Raw genomic sequence first — 24,705 nt, forward strand, 5'->3', positions numbered from 1 at the left:
ATCATCCATCAGTTCTCCCGATTTCCATTAATAACCGCATCTAGAACCACATGAAACTTGAAATGAGTTGATCTGCTGTCTTGAGGCCCAGCTGGGAGGGTATGCCAGCCAAAGAGAGGGCTGGGCCGCCCGGGGTGACGGTCGGGAGGTGAAACACACAAGCAGCCCATAAGGTTGGGATCCTCCGCCTCCAAGTAGCGCGACTACAGCTCTTGCACGCACCGAGCAGCCTCGGACAGCGCGGCCGCTTTAAGAGAGGGGCGGGGCCAGAGTACAGGCAAGTCAGGGCCAGCCCACAAGGCTCCTTTTCCTTTTTGATCCATTCAAAAATTACTCATTGCAAATTCCAGGACTGCTAGGCGAGGAGAGGGAAGGGGGCGGAGGAGACAGGGCTACTGCAGGCGCAGCGCTGGGGGCAGCCGGGGGCCCGAGTGGCTAAGGCTGGTCCCGCAGCGGCCGCTTGCCGGCGTTCTGGCTCCTGTGGCCTCACCAGGAAGCGTCAGAGTCTCGACACTGGGGAAGCTCGGAGCGCCGCCTCCGCCGCCGCCGCCTCCTGCCTGGCTCTGGGTCCCCGAGCCCCCTCCTCTGGCCCAGCCCGACTCCCTCCTCCTTCCCGGACCATCCGGTTCGGGCTCCTTCCCTGGCGATGGCTGGCCGCTGAGCCATGGCTCAGTACGGCCATCCCAGTCCGCTCGGCATGGCTGCGAGAGAGGAGCTGTACAGCAAAGTCACCCCCCGGAGGAACCGCCAACAGCGCCCCGGCACCATCAAGCATGGATCGGCGCTGGACGTGCTCCTCTCCATGGGGTTCCCCAGAGCCCGCGCGTAAGTGGCCGGGCTCGCAGCCCACGGCGACCCCTCCCGCGCGCGCGGCCGGCCCTCGGCTTCGCTCCGGCTCGCCTCTCAGCGCCTGCGGGACAGGCGGCGCGCTCCCCGCTGCCCGAGACCTGTTGGGGGCAGGATGGGCGCGCTGGCAGCCCGGGACTCGGCTCCGGGCGGGGGTGCCGGGGAAGACGCGGCGCGGGGGCATTGGCCGGGGCCTGCCGTGGGATGCCTAAAGCTGTGGGACGAGAGCGCGGGGTTCGAGTCCCGGGTACTATGCCCAGCCTCCGGGCCCCGCGGGTGGAGCTCAGCGTTTCTCTCGCGCGCTCCCCTAGGTCTCCAGCGCCGAGCGCCTAAGGAGGCGGGGCCCTGCGGAAGACTCGGGCACCCTTTCCGCCTGGAATACTGGGGCTGGCCTGGGATCCTCCGGTGTCTGGGAAAGGGCGAGAGACTGCGGGGCAGGGAGGCCGGCGCCCCCGTTGCAGCGACTTCCAGCTCCGGTTGTCGCTCTCGGGTTCGGTCTCCCCCTGGAGTAGGAGGAGCGGGAGCGTGGGTGTTGCTGCGTGTTCATTGATGGGGAGGATGGAATGAGAAGGAGAAGCGATCCCTCCCGAGAACCTGGGTTCTCGTCAGTGGTGACGGCAGCTCTGTGGGTGCCTGAGAGTAAGGAGGGGGAGCTGTTCTCCTTCATCCTTGCTCTAGGAGAGTGGGGTAGGGAAGGGCAGGGAGAGAGCAGGTGGCTGCCCCTGGAGCCTGCTGGGGAGGGGCCTCTTTGCCAGCATAGGGCGGCGGCGGCCGGAGTCTTCTTAAGCCGGTCGGCTCAAGTCTCAGGGGCTGGAACTCTGCCTAAGAGGAAGCCAAGGCCCAGCGGCCAGGCCCTTCTCCCCTGGTTAATCCCTGGCGTGCAGATTTCTTAGGTGAGGACACAAGGCCTGGGGTCCGGACTGGGCGCAGCTTCTTTTCATCTTTGAATTACATCACCTGAACAGGAGAGTTGGGCAAACTTTATCAGCAAGGGCCAAGTCAATGAAAGTCCTTTTTATTTTTTCCCTTCTCACATTTTTTTTTTCAGGTGATAACTTTATTTATTTATTTGAGGTGGAGTCTCACTGTGTCGCCAGGCTGGAGTGCAGTGGCGCGACCTCTGTAACCTCCGCCTCCCAGGTTCAGGCGATTCTCTCACCTTAGCCTCCTGAGTGGCTGGGACCACAGGCATGTGTCACCACGCCCGGCTAATTTTGTATTTTTAGAAGAGATGGAGTTCCGCCATGTTGGCCAGGTTGGTCAGGCTCAGGTGATCCACCCACCTCGGCCTTCCAAAGTGCTGGGATTACAGGCAAAACTTTAGGTCGCCCCTCCCGTGTCCCTGGGCAAACCTTGTTTATTCTTTACTAACTTGGCTGTAATCTCTTAATCAAAGTAGACCCTTGAATTTGTTATTCTCCAGGCTGCTGGGACACGTTGGAGTGACCTTAGAAGGCCGCAAAATGGCCGGGCGCGGTGGCTCAAGCCTGTAATCCCAGCACTTTGGGAGGCCGAGACGGGCGGATCACGAGGTCAGGAGATCGAGACCATCCTGGCTAACACCGTGAAACCCCGTCTCTACTAAAAACTACAAAAAACTAGCCGGGCGAGGTGGCGGGGCCTGTAGTCCCAGCTACCCGGGAGGCTGAGGCCGGAGAATGGCGTGAACCCGGGAGGCGGAGCTTGCAGTGAGCTGAGATCCGGCCACAGCACTCCAGCCCCGGTGACAGAGTGAGACTCCGTCTCAAAAAAAAAAAAAAAAAAAAAAAAAAGGCCGCAAAATGGACTGATGGTTTCTGCCTTCCACTGACTTCCTAATACAGCTTCCTAATACTAGGGCTCCAGTTCCTGATACCAGAATTACAGGGAGAAGATGTGGGTTCTGCAGGGGTGTGTCAGGTGTGGACGCTTCAGGTGAAGTCATCAGTATGGATGATCGATGTGCATAGCTCTCCTTAAAAACTGGAGGTGGGGCTGGATGTAACCCCAGCACTTTGGGAGGCTGAGGCAGCCAGATCACTTGAGGACAGGAGTTCGAGACCAGCCTGGCAACATGGTGAAACCCTGTCTTTACTGAAAATACAAAAATTAGCTGGGTGGGGTGGTGCATGCATGTAATCCCAGCTTCTTGGGAGGCTGAGATAAGAGAATCACTTGAGCCCGGTAGGTGGAGGTTGTACTGAGCCAAGATCGCACCACAGCACTCTAGCCTGGGTAACAGAGCAAGACATCATAAAAAAAAAAAAAAAAAAAAATTGGAGGTGGGAGTGGGGAAGTCAGCTGGGGAATGCTGCAGAATTAGCAGAGTCTCAGGCTACTGCCTTTTTTAAAATGAGGCCAGCATTAAAAACCTAAATTGATTAATTAAGGGAAGAAATACTTAACTCCTCAGACAGTCATATTTGAGATTCAAATCAGCTTTAAAGGGACATCTTTTCTCCTGCACTGAGTCCAGGAGGTCTTGCCATATCTTGACAGATTAGCATAAGGGTCAAATTTTGGCTTGCTCAACCCCTGAGATCTCCTAATAGCTAGCATATATTCAATACTTATTCTATACTGTTCTAAGTGCTTATATCTTTATTAACCATTTTATCCTCCTAGCAACTCAATGAGGAAGGTACCACATGCCCATTTTATGAATTGGGCAACTGAGGTGTAGAAGGGTTGCATAACTTAATCATGGTCACAACAGTAAGCAGTGAAGCTGGGATTCAAACCCAGGTATTCTATCTGCACAGCCCAGGCCTCACACCATCTAGGGCCAGTAGGGCCAGGATAGAAATGATTTAATGTAGTAAAATGCTTAGAACAGTTCCTGGCACATAGTGAGCAATCATGAAGTATTAGTTACTGTGTTAGCTTCCTGGGACTGCTGTAACAAATTGTCACAAACTGAGTGGCTTAGAACAGCAGAAATTTATTCTCTCACAATTGTAGAGACCAGGAGTTGAAAATCAGTATCGCTGGGCTGAAATCAAGGCATCAGCAGGGCTGTGCTGCCTCTGGAGGCTCCAGGGGAATCCACTCCTTGCCTCTCCTACCTTTTGGTGGGGGGCTGGCATTCTTTGGCTTGTGGCTGCATCAATCTAATCACTGTGTTTGTGGTCAAATTGTCTTTGTTTTCTGTCTGTGTCCAATCTTCCTTGGCATGTCTCTTATAAGGATACATGTGGTTGTACTTAGGGCCCACTTGGATAATCCAGAGTAATCTCCCCATCTCAAGATCGTCATCTGCAAAGTCCTTTAAAAAAAAAAAAACATATAAGGTGGCATTCACAGCTTCTAGGGATTAAGACATGAGTGTCTTTTAGGGGATCATTATTTAGCCTATCACAGCTACTATTATATTACTACTAGCACTGCCCCTCTTTACCAAAGAGGTAACAAGAGTAGGCCTGGAAAGCAGGCGGTTGAGTTTGCTGCTCTTTTTCTTTCTTTTTTTTTTTTTTTTGAGACGGAGTCTCGCTCTGTCGCCCAGGCTGGAGTGCAGTGGCCGGCTCTCAGCTCACTGCAAGCTCCGCCTCCCGGGTTCACGCCATTCTCCTGCCTCAGCCTCCCGAGTAGCTGGGACTACAGGCGGCCGCCACCTCGCCCTGCTAGTTTTTTGTATTTTTTAGTAGAGACGGGGTTTCACCAGGTTAGCCAGGATGGCCTCTATCTCCTGACCTCGTGATCCGCCCGTCTCGGCCTCCTGAAGTGCTGGGATTACAGGCTTGAGCCACTGCGCCCGGCCTGCTGCTCTTTTTCTTAAATTCTCTGCCCAGAAGGGAGTGAAGCTCTGGGAGGTCACCTGATCTAGTCGGACTCCTTGCTCAGACTTGCTTCCCTCCTCTGCTTCAACCCAGAAAGGCTGATGTGGTCGGCCTTCCCCCTAATAACTTAGACCAGTATGAAAAGGGGCCATCGGAGGCTTCAGAGAGCAGGCATTTAACTTCATTTTGGAGAGTTGAGAAGAAAGAGCAAGGGCATCAGGCTTAGCTCATCAGAAGCTTCTCTCTTGAGCTTTATGCCTGGAGGGCTGAGCATAATGAAAATCCAAAGCCCCAAAGAGCAGTGATGGTCTCCTGGGTCCAGAAGACTTGGATGTGATGCTTTAAGAAGGGGTAAGATGGTTGTCTCAAACCTGGCACTTTCGACAGACTGACATTAGCCAGGACTGACAGCTCTAGGCCCTTTTGACAGAGTGAGAGCAGCCAGGGCTGACAGCTCTAGTTTCCCTGATGGGTGTAACCGGGTCTGGTGGTGTGTGGCAGCAAGAAGGGGCACTTGGGCTAGGCTCTTGGTGGGCTGGCAGAGAGGGTTGAGGCCAGCAAGGCTGGATCCCACCCAGCCCATGCTGGGCTGCACTGTGCTGTGATCTTGCAAAAGTCACTTAGTCCCCTCAGGGCCATGCTGGTGCCCTCTGAGGGGAACGCAGTTAATGACTGCATGCTTGTTAAGTGCTTGACAGAGCTAAGAGGACCAGAGGGCTGCAGGGCTGGCTCAAGCAGGGTGACCTCAGGGTGTGCTCTCTTCAGCTCATTACTCCCTGGAGCTGGGCTAGGTTTTTTCCATTCCACTATATGAACTTCAGTCCAACTTAGAGACTGCTGTAGGAGAATCTGCCACATGGAGAAGGACTGAGAAGTGGCGATTTCACAGTGTGTGTGTGTGTGCTCGTGTGCAAGTCCAAGTTAAGGAGGTGTTAGGGAGGCATCAGGAAGGAAACCTTTCAAAGGTCACAATGGCCAATCACTTCCTTTTTTCTATGCCCACTCGCACTTCCCTGTTTTAAGGGTTCTAAAAATAAGGGTCCAGCTTCCTTGAGGCTAGTGAGGTTGGTTGGAGGGAAAAGAATGTATTGGGGGAAAAGACTTGAGGAAGAGGAGGCCTCAGAGGCCAGGAGAGGGTCTGAGCCTAGAGAAGATGGGGCAGAACTCAGATCAGGGCCATCACTTTGCATAGCTGGACCTGATGTCAGAGCACTAACATCCCCCTGCTGACCTCTGGTTTCTGGGGAGACAGGCTCTCATCTCTTCTGTAGCTTGGGGCTGACGCTGGGCCTTGTCGCAAGTCACTGAATAATTGAATTGGAGGAATCCTTGCTGATACAACCCTGAGCAGGTTTTTTTTAAATTTTTTTTTTTTTAATTTTTTGAGGCTGCCGGTGGCTGGAACTTTGTCTACAGCAAATGGCTTTCTAATGTTTTCAATGATGGAGAGATAATAGTCTTGGGAGGGACACTGTGGCAGGGGTCAAAGGTCCTAAGGTCTGGTCTAGCTCCTGAATGACATCTGCACATTTAGGTCTTCTGTTTAACCTCTTTTCCTTAATATCTTCACCAACTTCTGTGCATGGCAAGACCTGTCATGTGTCATGGGCCTTTGCAAAGACAAAATGAGATAACGGACAGAAAAGAACTTGGGAAAGTTGAAAATAGGATCAGGATGCAGGATGTGATTGTGGCATTACTGTGTTGGATTGGAAGAAGGGAGAGGAGGTGAGATGGTGGTTGAGGTGTCTGGTGAGGATTTACATGTATTACTGGACTGTCCTTTTTTTTTCTACTGAGAATATTTGAACAATGTCAGATTCAAGAGCAAGGCAGTGGCAGAAGGAAAGAGCTGGAATGAGCGCCTTTGACTTGGCTTTGGACAGTAAGCTGTGTTAGCTATGCCTCACTGCCCAAAGATAAAAGCAGCTCCAAGTTGGCTGCATGAGGAGTCGAGAAGCGGCGTGTGGAGCCCAAGAATTAAAGTATCTGGTTTCCCTGGCTTTCTCTATCTTACCTGTTGGTTGACATTGGATCCTCTGAGAACACTTGGCCAAAACCCAACATCTCCGAAATGTGGCTGACTCTGGCGTGGGGGCTGCAGCTGCTTTCCCATCCTTAGATAGATAGAGGAAAACCTGGAACCCACCAGGAGCTGAAGGGCTCTTAGAGGTGGGCAGGGCAAGGAAGTCTCTAATCTGCCTGCTGTGACTGTGCCCCCACACAACACACCCTTCTATTTGTGTTATTGTACACTGTAAAAATTGCTTTTATGTGCATTAGACACCCCACAGCAGTCTTGTGAGGTAAAGCACACAATATATGCTTTGTTTTAAGACAAGACTAGAGGCTTAGAGGAGCTCAGGATGTGTCTAGAGTCGCACAGTTGGTACGCAGGGACCGTGTTGCCATAACAGCCCTAGGGTAAACTGCAAGTCTCCTGAACTTTCCAGGGTACACAGAGGTCCTGGTTCAAAAAAAAAAAAAAAAAAAAAAAAACTTGAGATTTTTTTTTATTGTTTTTGTTCGTGTGGTTTTTTTGTTGTTGTTGAGGTGGAGTTTCGCTCTTAATTGCCCAAGCTGGAGTGCAATGGCGTGATCTCGGCTCACTGCAACCTCTGCCTCCTAGGTTTCAAGTGATTCTCCTGCCTTAGCCTCCCAAGTAGCTGGGGTTACAGGTGTGTGCCACCACACCCAGCTAATTTTGTATTTTTAGTAGAGACAGAGTTTTATCATGTTGGTCAGGCTGTCTCGAACTCCTGGCCTCAAGTGATCCACCAGCCTCAGCCTCCCAAAGTGCTGGGATTACAGGTGTGAGCCATTGCGCCCGGCCAGCCGATGTGCTTTTTTTAAAAAAAAACTTTCTTGAGTTATAACTTATGTATAATCAGCTAACCTATGTGATCACCTACTACAGGACACAGCACATTCATTGCCCCTAAAAGTTTCGTTTGTACCCTGTTGCCATCAGTCCTCTCTCAACCCCCAACCCTGAGCAGCCACCAGTCGTTTTCTTTTTCTTCTTCTTTTTTGCGATGGAATTTCACTCTTTTTGCCCGGGCAGGAGTGCAATGGCGCGATCTCGGCTCACTGCACGCAATCTCCGCCTCCTGGGTTCAAGTGATTCTCCTGCCTCAGCCTCCTGAGTAGCTGGGATTACAGGCATGCACCACCGTGCCTGGCTAATTTTGTATTTTTAGTAGAGATGGGGTTTCTCCATGTTGGTCAGGCTGGTCTTGAACTCCCGACCTCAGGTGATCTGCCCGCCTCAGCCTCCCAAAGTGCTGGGGTTACAGGCGTGAGCCACCGCACCCGGCCCAGTTGCTTTCTTTCACTGTACATTACTTTGCATTTTCTAGATTCGCATGTAGGTCATACAGTGCATACCCCTGTACTTACCTTGTTTCCTCCAGCATATTTTTGAGACTCGTCCTGCATGTATCAGTAGTTTATCTCTTTTAATTGCTGAGTAGACCTTCAGGTATTTGGATATACTAGTAGGGCATTTGTAATCCCTTGCACACAGCTTCTGTGAAAATTCCCTCTTACGCCCTAATTTCTTTTTTTTTTTTTTTTTTTTGAGACGGAGTCTCGCTCTGTCGCCAGCCTGGAGTGCAGCGGCATGATCTCGGCTCACTGCAACCTCTGCCTCCCAGGTCCAAGCAATTCTCCTGCCTCAGCCTCCTGAGCAACTGGGACTACAGGCACACGCCGCCTTGCCCAGCTAATTTTTTGTATTTTAGTAGAGATGGGGTTTCACTGTGTTGCCCAGGCTAGTCTTGAACTGCTGAGCTCAGGCAATCTGCCCGTTTTGGCCTCCCAAAATGCTGGAATTACAGGCGTGAGCCACTGCATCTGGCCTTACGCCCTAATTTCTAATAATACCTTAAGTTTTTAGACCACGTTCGAGCTTACAAAGCAGAGTCACATATATAATCACTATCATGTCTCAGACATTGATAATTTGATGAGGAAACTGAGGTTTGGAAGATTAAGTGCTACAGAGATTGAAGAGTATCCTGCCTCACTGTTCTATGCTGTGGCTTTGATCACCACCTGCTCCCCACCCTCAGCTGCCTCAAACTCCAGCTGCCTTTCAGGGAGTGGACAGTCATTCGCAGAGCTAAAGGCGCTGCTTTCCAGGGAAGCAGTCAGCCTAGGGAATTCTGTGTCTTCCGCCAGCTTTGTTCCAGCTGGTGATGATGTGGTGGTACGATTAGTGCCTCCCCGATCCTAGCAGGCATCAGCCTGTGTAAGGGTATCTCCCTTCTTAGCCATCTACAAGTTGAAGAGACCCCGTCATGATCCGCCCCGTCCATCCTGCCCTGATAGACAGAAGTCTGAACTTGTGGCAGCCTGGCCTTGAATTCCAGCTCTGCCCCCTTACCAGCTGAGTGACTGACCTTGGGCAAGTTGCTGAACATGCTAAGCCTCAAGTTTCCTGTCTGTACAAGGCCGGCAGTAATAGCACTTACCTCGAAGGACCTTTGTGAGAGAAGGGTGCCAAACCACGCCAACAGCTCAAGAGCACCTGGCACGGGGCACACTCTCAGTAATGAGGTAGATATTAGTGCCACTCAAGTGGCGATGTTATTCCACACGGCTCCCTCTGTGGTTTGGTTCCTTGGTCGCCTTCCACTTTTATGGTTCTCTGCTCCTCACTGAGCTCTAGGCATAAGGTGGTAAGGTGGGGCAGAGGCCAGTGGATGCTTTCTCCCTGGTAACTGCATTCTGCTATCCATGCCTCTCTCTCTAGAGTGCCCAGTGGGGTGCGGGGCCTGAGAAAAAGCAGACCCAGGGCAGCGCGAGCACCACGCAAGCTGCTGACTATAATAAATGGCAGGGGTTGGGGAGTGGAAGGGGTACCATACGGTTGTCTGCTGATTACTTTCAAATGGAATCAGACTCAAGCCTCAGAGAGAGAGTGGGGAGAAAAAAACCACAATCAAGAATGGATCCTCTCTGCACGGTGACAGACACGGCTAAGCAGGATGCAGAGCCATTGCCAGGAGAATGAGATGCTTATGATCCTCATTGAACTGAACGCGTTCGTCATTTTCATGGATGGATTTTCCCAGGGACCACTTTGGATTTGCCCAAAGGCTTATGGAGAATCTCTGGTTTTTCTCTTTTCCCTGGAGGATGGGTGGGTAGATGTGGCAGTGACCTCAGTCCTCTGGATCCTCTGCCCGGGGCCCTCGGTATGTAATAGGTGATCCCTTTTCTTGTTTCATCTTGCTCACATCCCTGTTTTCCTGGCGACTTTGCAGTCGTGCTCTTTGCCACCTACTATCTATGACGGTGAAGCCTATGGTGAAGTGTCCTAGATGCACATCCAGAATGAGCTCTTACTGTGCATACAGCACCCTACTAAATCCTGTGCAGTTCTCCGGAGGAAAAGGTAAATGTCAAGTGTTCCCATCTGGCACTCTGAAGTCAGCTGCTCTTTTGAGCTGGCTGCACGTTCTCCACAGTGACCCTCAGAGGGGCAGGCCTGCCTTTCTGAGGCCTGTGTGAACACAGCTCTACAGAGAGTCCGACGGCTGTGGATTCTGTGCACCGCCCACGTGGAGCCTGGTGGTAGCACACTATGACGCAAGCTAGGTCTTCCTTTTGTTCAGACCCTGTCTGTGGGATGTCACTCTCCTCTCAACTATTGGCTGCTTAGACTCATATACATCCTTTTCCTTCCCAGGCCTCAGTGGTCCCAACTGTAAAAGGAGTTGATGTCAGCCACCTCTGCAATCCCTTGCAATTCTGATGGCTGGATCAGTGTGTGTGTGTGGTTTTTTGTTGTTGTTGTTTTTGAGACAGGGTCTTGTGTGTCGCCCAGGCCGGAGTGCAGTTGTGTAATCACGGATCACTGCAGCCGCCACCTCACAGGCTCATGTGATCTTGCCACCTCAGCCTCTCGAGTAGCTGAGATTACAGGTGGCATGCCACCATGCCCGGCTAATTTTTGTATTTTTTTGTAGAGATAGGTTATCGCCTTGTTGCCCAGGCTGGTCTTGAACTCCTGAGCTCCAGCAATTCACCCAGCTGTGGCCTCCAACAGTGCTGGAATTACGGGTGTGAGCCACTGCGCCCAGCTCAAGTGTGTGTTTCACTGTCTCCCAGGCTACAGTGCAGTAGCACGATCCTAGCTCGTTGCAGCCTTGAACACTTGGGCTCCAGTAATCCTCCTGCGTCAGGCTTCTGAACAGTGAGAACTACAGGTGTGCCCCACCACACCTGGATAATTTTAAAATTTATTTTATTTTTATTTTTGTAGAGATGGGGGTCTCACTGCGTTGCCGAGGCTTGTCTCAAACTCCTGGGCTCAAGTGATCCACTCGCCTCAGCCTCACACAAGTGCTGGGATTACAGGCATGAGCCCCTGCGCCCAGCCTGGACCAGTGTTTTTGCACAGCACGAGGATGCTCTCACTGCTTCATGGGTGTGCTTCTCTGTTCCTGAGCATTTGGCTTTTCTGTTCCTATTTTTGTTTTGTTTTTCGCAGTGCTTTATGGTCAAATTCTCCTCCTCTCCCTTTAAAGAAAACTCTTCGGGACTGTTGATATTCTAGAGAGTAAATCAATGGAAAGGGGCCGGGCGCGATGGCTCAAGCCTGTAATCCCAGCACTTTGGGAGGCCGAGACGGGCGGATCACGAGGTCAGGAGATCGAGATCATCCTGGCTAACACCGTGAAACCCTGTCTCTACTAAAAAAATACAAAAAACTAGCCGGGTGAGGTGGCGGGCGCCTGTAGTCCCAGCTACTTGGGAGGCTGAGGCAGGAGAATGGCCTAAACCCGGGAGGTGGAGCTTGCAGTGAGCTGAGATTCGGCCACTGCACTCCAGCCTGGGCGACAGAGCGAGACTCCGTCTCAAAAAAAAAAAAAAAATAAATAAATAAATAAATAAATAAATGGAAAGGAAGAAAGATGTGAGGCAATTACAGCGGTGGGGAGCCTTTACTAGTATACAATAGCATAATTCTCAAATTGGTACAAAACAAAAACAAACAATTCTCTTGTGAAATACAACCAAAGTGCTAGTTAAATAAGAGGAGGGTAGTGCCTTGAGCCCAGCCCCCGAGGTAAATAGATTGCTTATGGGTGCCTTTTTAATTAAAGGGACATCTTCCTTTCTGTGGAGTCACCAGCTGTTTGTGTGACACTTCCCGTTATGCTCCCGGCCTCTGTGGAAGCGTAAACATTCTTGTACATAAAGCAACTGTGGCAATGAACTCCACCAGGACCAAGGCTGTTCTCGTGCAGAGTGGGAAGCTGAAAGAACCAGCACTGTAGCCTCTCATGGCAGTCCGGAAAATGCCGGGGGGAAGCCGACAGCACAGATGGCCAGAGGCAGCTGAATGCTTCCTATTTCTTTCAGGTTTTGTTGGATGAACCTTCTCGGTGATTCAGGGAGCAGGATTGTTTAGAATCCTACTTCCACGTCGATGTTGCTCCTTTCAAAAACATTTACCGAGAGCATTCGCTCCCTAAGTGTTTATTCCTTTACCTTGGGAAGAAATCTGCCTCACTGGCCACTTTTGTGTGCAGTCTATTTAGACACAGGCACATGTGGAACGATGCAGGGTTGCTGGAGTTCTCAACCAGTGGCATCTGCAGTTTCGTTTTGAATCAACTTTTCCTTGAATTGCCTGGTTGCTCATTTTCTTCTCCTCTTTTTCCCTAATCAGATTTTACCCATCCTGGAGAACTAGTGTCACCAAAATGCATCTGGCTTCTCTTCCCTTCTTTTCACTTTCTCTTCCTCTCCTCTCTCACTCTCCTCATCTCTTCTGCCGCAAGACTTACTAAGCTTCACACCCTGTGAAGCAAGCCAGGCTAAGGGGATTACCCCAAATCACCTACGAAGATACACAGTGATCTGCCCAGGGTCCTCAGCCACTTTCTCCATGACATGTCCCCTGGTAATGCCATTCTTTTTTTTTTTTTTTTTTTTTTTGTGTGTCTCTCTGTTGTTCAGGCTGGAGTGCAATGTCACGATCTCAGCTCACTGCAACCTCCACCTCCTGGGTTCAAGCGATTCTCCTGCCTCAGCTCCCTGAGTAGCTGGGATTACAGGTGTGCACCACCATACCTGGCTAATTTTTGTATTTGTGGTAGAGATGGGGTTTCGCCATGTTGGCTAGGCTGGTCTCGAACTCCTGACCTCAGGCGATCGCCCGCCTCAGCCTCCCAAAGTGCTGGGATTACAGATGTGAGCTACCGGGCCTGGCCCATTCTTTCTCTCTCTCTGTCTGTATACATATGTATCTACTGTACAGACACTTCACACATTTTTGTGCAACTATAATATCCTATTATAACAGTAGTTGAGAATATAAAGACAATTAGCTATAATCTCCACCCGCAGGAAACTGGCAATCTAGGGTGGAAGATAGAGGATCGTGAGAAAGCGTGGTAAATGCGATGCAAGAGACAGAAGACGGAAGACACATCAGTGTGGGAGGGTGAGGGTCATAAACCAGATGGGGAGCACATGATTACATCTGAAGCACCAGTAAGACAGGAGCAATACTCTTCAGTTCGAGAGGAGAGGAAAAAGTCTGGGAAGGCCAGTAGACAGTTCAAATGATTTAATATTATGACCCAGGTGTAAGATTCTGCTTGGAAGAAACCTCCAGAGGTAGACGCTCAGAAATCTCTAGCTGGAATTGCTAGTAGAGCTCATCTAGTCTAGTACCCTTTGAAACACTTAAGTAAAATGAGACCAGAAAATGAAGTGATATTTTCAAGATCCCACACGGCTAGTCTGTGATAGAAACCAGAACTTAGGCCTGCTGATCTCAGTCGAGACCATGGTTTCTTTTTTCCACATCAGGCTACCTCTCTGAGTCCAGGCACCTAGAGAAAGCTTTCGTTTTTTTCTTTCTTTTTGAGATGGAGTTTCATTCTTGTTGCCCAGGCTGGAGTGCAATGGCGTGGTCTCAGCTCACTGCAACCTCTGCCTCCTAGGTTCAAGCGATTCTCCTGCCTCAGCCTCCCAAGTAGCTGGGATTACAGGCACCTGCCAGCACACTGGGCTAATTTTTTTTTTGTATTTTTAGTAGAGACAGGGTTTCATCATGTTGGCCAGGCTGGTCTTGAACTCGTGACCTCAGGTGATCCTCCCACCTCGGCCTCCCAAAGTGCTGGGATTACAGGTGTGAGCCACCATGTGTGGCTGAGACAGCTTTCTAACAAGGTTTTGGCTCTGTTTTCTGGAGGAATGGGAGGATCTGTTATCTGAATTAGCCTTTTCATATGTTTTTCTCTGTCTTTTCCTTTTGCTCCTCTCTTGCTTGCATCTTAGCCTGTAGAAGACAAAGCGAACCTGTCCGTAGGCCGTGGGAGTGGTCACTGCTCTAGGTGGGTGGGATGCTTGGGTGAGAAAGTGCCGCTTGCACCAGTGATAGGAGATAGAAGGGATAGACGGTGGTCTCAGTCACCCATCCATGAGGGTAAGAACAAGCGATATTCTGCTACAGCAGAAAGAAAATTGGCTTTAGAGACAGAAGACTTGGCTCAAGTCCTGGATCTGTCACTTTCTGAGGATGTGGTTTTGAACGTTATTTCTATAGGTGGCTGCCTCAAAATGAGGCAATGGATCTAAAAGTAATAAAAAAACCACAAAAAGTCATGCATATGCAAAGTGATACTATTATTTGTTACCAACAATTGGGTCCTGGTACTTTGAGGCTCTCAAAGTACTGTGAACTGTTGGTTTTGTGTGGTATTTAGTGGGCTATTCTAGTCCTCTTCCTTGCCAAGCACTACTGTTTCAGAAAGGCTAATTCTGTCAGGGTGAGGAACAGAAGTAGTCACTCGAGAAGCCATCTCCACCAAAGTAAACACATCCTTCTGGAAGCTTAAATTTTCACTTTATCTCTTTTGGGAACTAGAGACATGAGTCATAATGAGTTAGCAAGTGGCTTTTGTGAAATACAAGAGGCTTTGTGAAATGCAGCAAATATAGCCAAAAGCATGTGTAGTAGCTTCCTATGGCTGCTCTCACAAATTACTACAAATTCAGTGGCTTACAACAACACACATGCATTCACATTTATTCAGTTGGGAAGTCAAAAGTCTGAAATGGGTATCATGGGCTAATGTCAACAGGTCAGTAGAACTATGTTCTTCCTGGAAAGAATGTATTTCCTTGACTTTCTTCCAGAGTCCACCTGCATCCCTTGGCTAGTGGCCCCTTCCTCTTCCATCTTCAAGTACATCAAGCCTTCCTCATCATCATCACTCCCGCCTTCTGTCTCTGACTCCTGCCTCACTCTTTTCCTTATAAGGGCCCTAATGATTGCATCTTCCCAACTCAAGCTCCTCAGCTGAATCACATCTGCAAAGTCTCTTTTGCCATGTAAGGTCACATAGTCATAGGGTCTGCAAATTAGGACATGGACAGCTTTGGTGACTATTATTCTGTCAGCCACAGCATGTGTGTGTGTGTAAGCGCTTGGTCTGCCTTTCCCCTGAGTTCATGACATTTCTGTTGCTAACTCATCACCCTTACCATTCCCAACTCAAGCAGCAGGTAGTCATAGCTAACCTTCACTGGGTACCTACTTTGTGCCAAGACAATATCTTCAACACCTAACATATGTATTATTTTGTTTTATTCTTCATAACCCTATGAGATAGGAACTATTATTATACCCATTTTACAGACAAGAAAACTGAAGCACAGAGATTTTAACTTGCCCAACATCACACAGCTAGAAAGTGGTAGAAACCAGGTTGCAAACCCCAGGCAGTTGACTCCACACTCAAGAGTTCTTAGCCAGCACCCATGGTATTGGCATGTAGCTAGTGTTCAGTAAGGGTTGATGAATAGCAGAAGGAAGGAAACTTGAGATCCAAATAAATGATGTGAAGTCTCTAGATTGCATGGAACTGGGGTCAAGAGGGCAACTCGACTTGCCCATTGGTTTGGTCTTTGACTTGGCCCCAGCTAATTGCAGTGTGATTGGCTGTCTAGTGATGTGGTCTGGAGTTGGAATGATGTTATCACACTTTCTGGAATAGTGTGTGTATGTGTTTCTGAGTGTGAATGTGTGTGTATATACACTGCCCATCTCAGCTCCCAACTGTGAGAAGATGGGCACAGGATTGTACTTAACGGGTCACAGAGCACCACGTCTCTGCCAACCACCTATCCCAGCCTCCACCTGCTGCTGCCAGATGAACCTCTGTGGTAGAAATAGGAAGCATGTTCCTAATCTTGCGGCCTCGAGAAGGGGCTCCTGGGGCAGAATGCATAGTGGTGTGTCTAGTACTTGAGTGTATGATCAAACTGGTGTACATTCAAATTCCTACTCCACTTAGGTTACCAAATCCCTCTAAGCTCAGTTTTGTCTTCTGTTAAATGAAGGTAATAGTCTGTGCCTCAAGGAATTGTTACAATAATTAGATGAGATACTACATATAAGAATGGTGAGTGCAGAGCCTGACCTTAAGTGCATGATAAATGGTAGGTACGGTGGTTGAGCTCACAGCGTTGAGTACAGAAGGGGACTCTGGGTATGTTAATAAGCTATTCTAAGTCTTTCGGTAAAAGTGTGTTTCTGTTTCCTCCCCACCCTCTTCAAGACCTGGGTGGAGCCTAGGAATAATTTATTATTTATTTATTCATTTATTTATTTGTCGAGACCGAGCTCTGTTGCCCAGGCTGGAGTGCAGTGGTGCGATGTGGCTCTCTGCAATCTCCGCCTCCCAGGTTCAAGCGATTCTCCTGCCCCAGCCTCCCGAGTAGCTGAGATTACAGACGTGCTCCACCACACCCGGCTAATTTTCATACTTTTAGTAGAGATGGGGTTTTGCCACGTTGCCCAGGCTGATCTGGAACTCCTAACCACAGGTGATCGGCCCGCCTCGGCCTCCCAAAGTGCTGAGATTACAGGCGTGAGCCACCGCACCCTGCTAGAAGGAATAATTTCAATAGCATTCAGTTGATGTGATGAGTGTTCTGAGGAGGGGAACAGAGATGCGGGGAGCTGGCTTAGGAGTGTGGAGCAGTGCTCCTCCTCAGCGCGCAGTGGGAGCCACACCACTCCTGCCTTCTGCTTGGCCTTGCAAGTTCAGAGCTGCTGTCTTGTCAAGAAAAATCCATGGGCCAGGCGCAGTGGCTCGTGTCTGTAATCCCAGCATTTTGGGAGGCTGAGGCAGGTGGATTGCTTAAGGCCAGGAGTTCGAGACTAGCCTAAGCAACATGGCGAAACCCCAGCGTGGTGGTGTGCACCTGGTCTTGAAAATCCACTGATCGATCAAGATGGCCCTCCTGGGATCTGCAGCAGCTTTTCTACATCAGGATGGAGGAGAACATTTGAAGTTCTTATCTTCCTCCAAACGTAAGACCACAGGCCCACAAATGGAAGGCTGAACAGACAGCTGTGTCCGCTTGCTGTGTGGCCGCCTCAGGCGCCACAGATCTCCCGGTATCACTTTATCCATCAGGCCTTGGCAGGGAGGCCGCAAGTGGGCTGTCCTGTTCCGGCCTGTGGCTGCCAGCCCCGCAGACCAGTGGAGCAGGAGATGGGCGTCGGAGGAAGAGCGGTGGGACACCAGGAAAACCGCCTTGGCGAGATGGCCCGTATGGTGCGTGACCGGTGAAGACTTCCAAATGGGATGACTCCCAGGGGCCGTTGAGTAAACAGACGGTTGCTGTTTGCTGTGCAGCTGGCTCCGAAGGATGTGGAGGATGGAATCTCAGTATTTGAAGTTTTTTTTTGTTTGCTTTTTGTTGTTTGGTTTTTTAATGTTCGCTTTCCATCTTCTGCATTCTGGGGCACCAGCCACTGCCCCGGAATGGGTTGTCCTGGGAAACAGGTCGTGCACGGCTACCGATGTTTAGTCTGGAAAAGACATGCAGAGATAAGGAAGATGTTGAGGCAGGACAGACCCGGGATCCTGTTAGTCCAACAACAATTTACAGAGCAGTGACTTTGTGCCGGGCACCTGGGAATTGTGCCGCATTCTGAAGGTACAATCATGAATAAGACCCTGACCACAAGGAGACCCCAACCTCTTGGAGAAGACAGACTCAAGCAAATGACTTCAACATAATGTGATATGATAGAGAGGGAGGGAGGGTATCTCTCCTCCAATAGTGAAAGGGCTGTCATCTGAAAAACAGATGCCTATTTTGTGAACTTTTTTTTTTTTGAGACGAGTCTCCCTGTCACCCAGGCTGGAGTACAGTGGTACGATCTTGGCTCACTGCAACCTTTGCCTCCCAGGTTCAAGTGATTCTCCTGCCTCAACCTCAACCTCCCGTGTAGCTGGGATTACTGATGCGCACCACCACGCCCAGCTAATTTTTGTGTTTTTAGTAGAGATGGGGTTTCACCATGTTGGCCAGACTGATCTCAAACTCCTGACCTCAGGTGATCTGCCTGTTTCGGCCTCCCAAAGTGCTGGGATTACAGGTGTGGGCCACCACGCCCGGCCTATTTTGTGAAGTTTAATGAGTGGTTATAATTGCTGGGGACGGGGTCAGATTTTAGTTCACAAGGAAAAACAACTTTTGGAAACCATTGGCCCACGTACAGATGCTCGACCTCCTCAGGGAGAGTGTCCTCTGGTTCTGGGTAAGCACAGCAGAGCTTCCTGGTTAGCTTCCTCAGAAGGACCCAAGCATTCTGTGTTGGAGTCAGGAGCATACCTAAAGTCCCTGGGGGACCAGGCTGGGCCAGCCTGCAGTGGGGACATGGCCTCTAGGGGTGTCCTTTATGGATTAGCTTCTGGATAGCTGCTTTCATGGGCATGATTCCCCGGTTGGTCAGGGATGGATTATCCGTACCCCAGGGCTGAGGGGATGTGCAGGGATGAACTGATGGAATTGAGCAATGACCTTAGGAAAGATGAGCCCTCAGCATTCTCTGGTTGGGCAAGCATTCACTGGCCAGCCACTGTCTGGCCTCTGGGCATGTGACAGTGAGTTGCGCTCAGCATTTTGGGAAGGGGTTAGTGCTAGAGAGGCCTCAGCAAAGGAGATGGGAAGCAAGTCCAGTGTAACCAAGCCAGGGCAGAACAGCCACCTTAGGAGGAAGAAAAGGAACTGTTGAGCTGGGAGTGCAGGTACTTGAGACTCAGGAGGATTTGAATTTGTAACAGTTAGGAGGCTGAAGTTTTCAGCAGTAGGAGGAATAGCTTTAGCCAACCTTTAACTCCTTACCATAGAAAGTTCCAGGGCTGGGCGCAGTGGCTCACGCCTGTAATCCCAGCACTTTGGGAGGCCGAGGCGGGCAGATCACGAGGTCAGGAGATCGAGACCATCCTGGCTAACACAGTGAAACCCCATCTCTACTAAAAATAAAAAAAATTAAAAAATTAAAAATTAGCCAGGCATGGTGGCGGGCACCTATAGTCCCGGCTACTCGGGAGGCTGAGGCAGGAGAATGGCGTGAACCCGGGAGGCGGAGCTTGCAGTGAGCTGAGATCGTGCCACTGCACTCCAGCCCAGGCCGCAGAGTGAGACTCCATCACTTAAAAAAGTTCCAGAAGGCCTGCTGCTCTTTCTATTGTCACTGCAATTTCTGATGATGGAGAGAATGTATATTGCAACCCCTTTTTTTGCTAGAGTCCAAGATTATTTCCTTGTTTGGTCCTCTTTGCACTGAAATTGCCCTTTCTGCAGAGGTGGTTTTCTACTTTAAAAGAAAAAGAAGATCACGATGAAGAAGGAAGTGCTCTCAAATTTCTTCAGCCGTTCTCAGCTTACTGCTGGACTCCTGCCAGAATATTAAAGTATCTTTTTAGAGCTGCACATCTAGGGTTCAGGATGCCTCTTTTTCTTCCTTCCACTAATTTCCTGTTAATAGGGCTGTGTTGTTGTTTTTCCCACACACGTTTATTAAGTGTGTGCTCTGCTAGGATCAAGAGAAACAGATGTGAATAAAGAATGAGCTGCCACCTTGGTGCTCCCAGTCTAGTTGGGAAAACAAAAATTAAAATTAAATTATATTAAAATAAGAAAAAAAGAAAACAAAATAAGTATATAGCAGTCTGCTAAGTTCCCACAAACACAGAGATGTAAATGGTGCTATGGAATCATGGAAGAACTAGTGAAAATAACTCCAGTTGGGGCCCCTCATTCCTCTGAAGAGCTGGATTTTGTCAAGTGAATTGATATTAGATGCTCAAAGGTGTTGGAGGTAAATACCATTCAGTCATCTCTTATGTGCCAGTCATAAGCCATGGCACCTTACAAACGTTGTCTTTATTTTGAGACAGAGTCTAGCTCTGTCCCTGAGGCTGGAGTGCAGTGGCACGATCTTGGCTCACTGCAAGCTCCGCCTCCCGGGTTCAAGCCATTCTTCTGCCTCAGACTCCCAGGTAGCTGGGACTACAGGTGCCTGCCACCACATCCGGCTAATTTTTTTGTATTTTTAATAGAGATGGGGTTTCACCATGTTACAGGATGGTCTTGATCTCCTGACCTCGTGATCTGCCCGCCTCAGCCTCCCAAAGTACTGGGATTACAGGCGCGAGCCACTGCACCCAGCGCAAACACTTTCTTACTCAGGACAGCGAACCTCTGCAGTTAGTTGTTTTTTGTTTGTTTGTTTGTTTGTTTGTTTTGGAGACAGTCTCACTCTGTGGCCCAGGCTGGAGTGCAGTGGCACAGTCGCAGCTCACTGCAACCTCCGCCTTTTGGATTAAAGCGACTCTCCTGTCTCAGTCTCCTGAGGAACTGGGATTATAGGCATGCACCATCACACTCGGCTAATTTTTGTAGTTTTAGTAGAAACAGGATTTCACCATGTTGGCCAGGCTGGTCTCGAACTCCTCACCCTCGCCTCCCAAAGTGCTGGGATTACAGGCGTAAGCCACTGTGCCTGGCCTGCCGTTAGTATGAATAAACCCATTTTACAGATGAGGAAACTGAGTTTATTAAACATGCACCATGATTAAGTGGCAGAGCTGTGTCCCTAACCCAAGTTTTCCTGGCTCCAAAAACCTTTTATTAGACCCATGTTTACAGTGCCTCAGTTTCTGCTTTGCTGGTTTATTTTTATTCCTGGATAACAGCTTTAAACTTGCACACAGAGCTCTAGCACCCTGACTGGCAAATAAGCATTACTGGCAATGCAGCCAGCTGCTGTTTCCTGTGTTTAGAGACCACATTGCAGGAAAGTGTTTTAAGAGTTGTTTTGATTGTTGGTTCTGTTCCTCTGTGTGAAAGTGTGGATGCTGTTCTGAGAAAGAGAAAGGTGACACGATGCTCAGTGTTCTGTGGCAGTTCCCATTTGGTGGGGATTTGGAGAGGAATTTATATGTCCTGACAGATCAGAGTCTTTGTTCTGTTTGGTCTGGGACCATGTGGCGTCATGAAATCAATGGACTGTGAGGTCAAAGTTCTAGAACTAGCTCAGCCGTTGTTCTGTCCTGTGACTTTGGGTAAGACAGTTTATGTCTACTTTGCCCATCTGTGCAAATTTAGTTCTTCAAAGCTGCAGGGAGCACCTCTGTTGAGCCAAGCATTTTTGGTCCATAGCCCCCAGAGATCAAACAGGATGTAATCCTAGGCCCAGTGAATTTCTGAGATTAGGAGGGAGATAGACGCATAAACAGTAGATAATCACAAAACAAGGAGGCACCTGCTGAAGGCGGAGCCCATTTTCCTCCACTTCGCAGCGGACCATCTTGGAACTGCAGGGTATTTGGAACTCTATAATTAAATAGAGAGTGAGAGCTTACATTTGTTCTGAACCTGCTAATGTGTAATTTTACTCTTTTCTCAATCCTGAGGAAAGTAGTAAGCAGTACTTCTGGTTTACAAATGAGAGAAGCAAGACAGATACATTAAAGGATTTATCCCACTCAGAAATGACTGTGCCAATGCACTTACATTCATCTGGCTTTAGACCCCTCAGCTCTCCCACCTCACGCTAACAACTCTTGTAAGATTTCATTTTAAAAATTTTTGGCTGGGCGCGGTGGCTCATGCCTGTTATCCCAACACTTTGAGAGGCTGAGTCAAGAGGACTGCTTTGAGCCCAGGAGTTCGAGATCAGCCTGGGCAACAAGGAGAAACCCCGTCTTTACTAAAAAAATACAAAAACTGTCTGGGTGGGATGACTCATGCCTATAATCCCAGCACTTTGGGAGGCCGAGGCAGGTGGTTTATCTGATGTCAGGAGTTCGAGAGCAGCCTGGCCAACATGGTGAAACCTGTCTCTACTAAAAATACAAAAATGAGCTGGGCGTGGTGGCAGGCACCTATATAATCCCAGCTACTCAGGAGGCTGAGGCAGGAGAATCGCTTGAAAACCCAGGAGACAGAAGTTGCAGTGAGCCGAGGTTGCGCCAGTGCACTCCAGCCTGGGCAACAAGAGCAAAACTCCATCTGAAAAAAACGATATATACAAAAACTAGTTGAGTGTGATGGTGCCGGCTTGTAGTCTCAGTTACTCTGGCTGAGGTGGGAGGATCGCTTGAGCCCAGGAGATGGAGGTTGCAGTGAGCCAAGAATGTGCCACTGCACTCTGTACTCCAGCCTGAGTGACAGAGCCAGACCCTGTCTCAAAAATAAATAAATAAATAAAAATAAAAACCTAAATAGCGACATTCCAGCATTCCTGTATTATTGAATTGTTGTCTCCCTATCTTTCCCTTAGGCTCCCTTCTGTATTTTCTGGCATCAATGTCATCTTCTGGCCCTTCCTGCTCACCTTTGCCTCCCGCCCCCAGGCCCTCCCGTGTGACTCAGCCACCTTTTATGAAAGCCGCCGTTATCACTGTAGCCCTTGCATTTTCAACACCACTGGGTCTTGCTTATGTTTGTTGGTGAATCCATGGATAACTTCTTCCTGGGTGCATTTTTCTCTTAGATGAAATGTTATACAGTCGGCCCTCCATGTCCATGGGTTTTGAATTTGTGGTTTCAACAAATTGCAAATCAAAAATATTGGGGGAAAAAATTACACATATACTGAACATGAACAGATTTTTTTCCAGCCGTTATTTCGTAAACAATACAGTATAACAACGATTTACATAACTTCTATGTTGTGTTCGGTATTATAAGTAACCTAGAGATGATTTGAAGTACACAGGAGGATGTGCATGGGTTATATGCAAATACTGCACCATTTGATATCAAGGACTTGAGGATTTCGATATCTGAGGGAGGTCCTGGAATCAATCCCCTATGGATACCAAGGCAGTACTGTACATTCTTTTCAAATATTCTCTCCTTTGAGACAATTTCTCAGGTTGTATTATCCATTCCTAACTCCTCTACATACTACATTCCCATCTCGAGGCAGAATGTGTTTATGTGTGTCTGTGCTGCCCTGGAACATTGTACATACCCGATATCATGCCTCTGGTGGAACACTTACCATTATCACATCATCAAGGTCAGCTTCTGGCAGTTTCCCAGACTAGACTGTGACTCCTTGGAGAGATGGTGTCTTAGTCTTTTCTCTTTCCCTACCCCTTTGCATGGTACCTGGTACATAATAAGCACTCAGTTCATTCATTCATCTCTTTAATAACCTTTTATTAACATTTATTATTTCATATACCCTGTGCTAGCTGAGATTGTGCCATTGTACTCCAGCCTGGGCAACAAGAGCAAAACTCAGTCTCAAAAAAAAAAAAAAAAAAGTCTCTTACAATCTTATAAGGGCACTATTCTGTTTTTTTGAGACAGAGTCTTACTCTGTCACCCAGGCTGGAGTGCAGTGGCAGGATCTCAGCTCACCACAACCTCTGCCTCCCAGATTCAAGCAATTCTTCTGCCTCAGCCTCCCAAGTAGCTAGGATTACAGGTGCCCACCACCACACCCAGTTCCCACCACTGTGCCCAGCTAGTTTTTGTATTTTTAGTAAGAGACAGGGTTTTGCCATGTTGGCAAGGCTGGTCTCAAACTCCTGATTTCAGGTGATCTGCCTGCCTCGGCTTCCCAAAGTGCTGGGATTATAGGCATGGGCCAAGGGCACTAATCTCATCATTAGAATTCCTCCCATGAACTGATCTAACCCTAATTACCTCCCAAAGGCCCCATCTTCAAATACCATCATATTAAAGGTTAGGGCTTCAGTATATGAATTTTAAGAGGAAACAGTTCAGTTCAGTTCACATCAGCCATCAGTGACCTGGAGAGAGAATACCTGTGTGAACTGAATGGTGGGAGTTTGAGGCCAGGTGGGACCCTACTCCATCCTGCCACAGCCCTGTCAGCTGGCAGGGGTCACAATGGGGACCATGCTCTCTGCCCTTCTTTCCACTGTGGCTGCACTCAGCCTCGATCTGTCTGGCTGACCCATGTTCCTTTGGGTCCAGGTGTCCAATAAGAAAATAGAAACCACAAGAAGTGAAAAGGGAAATGCCTGCAGCCTCTAGGAGTGAAGGTGGTGAAGACTGAATCACTTTCCTAGGCCGCTCACTAACCACTTGGAGTCACTTCCACATGACTCGTTAGTGTACATGATGATCCGGCAGCCACTGCCACCATCACCCCAGGACCCACTGCCCAGAGGCTGAAAGGTGTGTTTTCAGGAGCTGATTGACCCCTGTGCTCTACAGAGGAGTGAATCGCGGGGAGGGGCTGCCATTCCCAAACGCTCTTAAGAGTTTCAGAGCATTCAGAGTTTGGAATGCTATGGAACAAATTCCTCCATCAGTTAGGAGAATGAGTATCCACTTATGAGGCATGGCTTAGGGAAAAGGAACCACACACCAGGATTTAGAAAGTGTGGACTCTAGTCCCAGCTTTTCGCTTGGTTTGCTGCATAATCCTGGGCAATTCATTTGTTCCATTCCAAATAACACTCATTATACCCCAGGATGTACCAAGAACTATGCTTGGCTACTGGATATGCAGGAATAAACAAGGACGCCTCTGCGGTTAAGGGCCGTAGTATCACAACCATGTAATTCAGGCTGTGAAGAGGTCCACAAGGTACTAAGAGACCTCACTAAAAGCCATGTAGCCCAGGCAGCATAAGACTCACAGGATCCAGGAAGGTTCCACTCTAAGGAGGTGCCACTGGAGCTGAGGATGCGAAGACAGGAAGTTGGGCAATTGGACATGTTGAGGGTGAAGGGGTGGGGCGAGGAGGTGATAGTGTAGTTGAAGAGGTCAGTGCATGCAAAG

At 49.1% G+C, this 24,705-nt stretch overlaps 1 protein-coding gene across 2 annotated transcripts in view; it reads left to right on the forward strand.

Annotated features, from left to right (window-relative positions):
• The first annotated feature begins 280 nt into the window (after window positions 1-280).
• Window positions 281-24,705, forward strand: part of UBASH3B (ubiquitin associated and SH3 domain containing B) — a 158,493-nt gene continuing 134,068 nt past the window's right edge. For both annotated transcript variants that reach the window (XM_023208493.3, XM_023208492.3), the window contains exon 1: window positions 281-825. In XM_023208493.3, coding sequence (XP_023064261.1) covers window positions 774-825 — 52 coding nt within the window. In that variant the 5' untranslated portion in view covers window positions 281-773. The remainder of the gene's footprint in view (window positions 826-24,705) is intronic.

Source organism: Piliocolobus tephrosceles, chromosome 13, assembly GCF_002776525.5.
Source record: "Piliocolobus tephrosceles isolate RC106 chromosome 13, ASM277652v3, whole genome shotgun sequence".
In the NCBI taxonomy this organism is placed as follows: Eukaryota; Metazoa; Chordata; class Mammalia; order Primates; family Cercopithecidae; genus Piliocolobus; species Piliocolobus tephrosceles.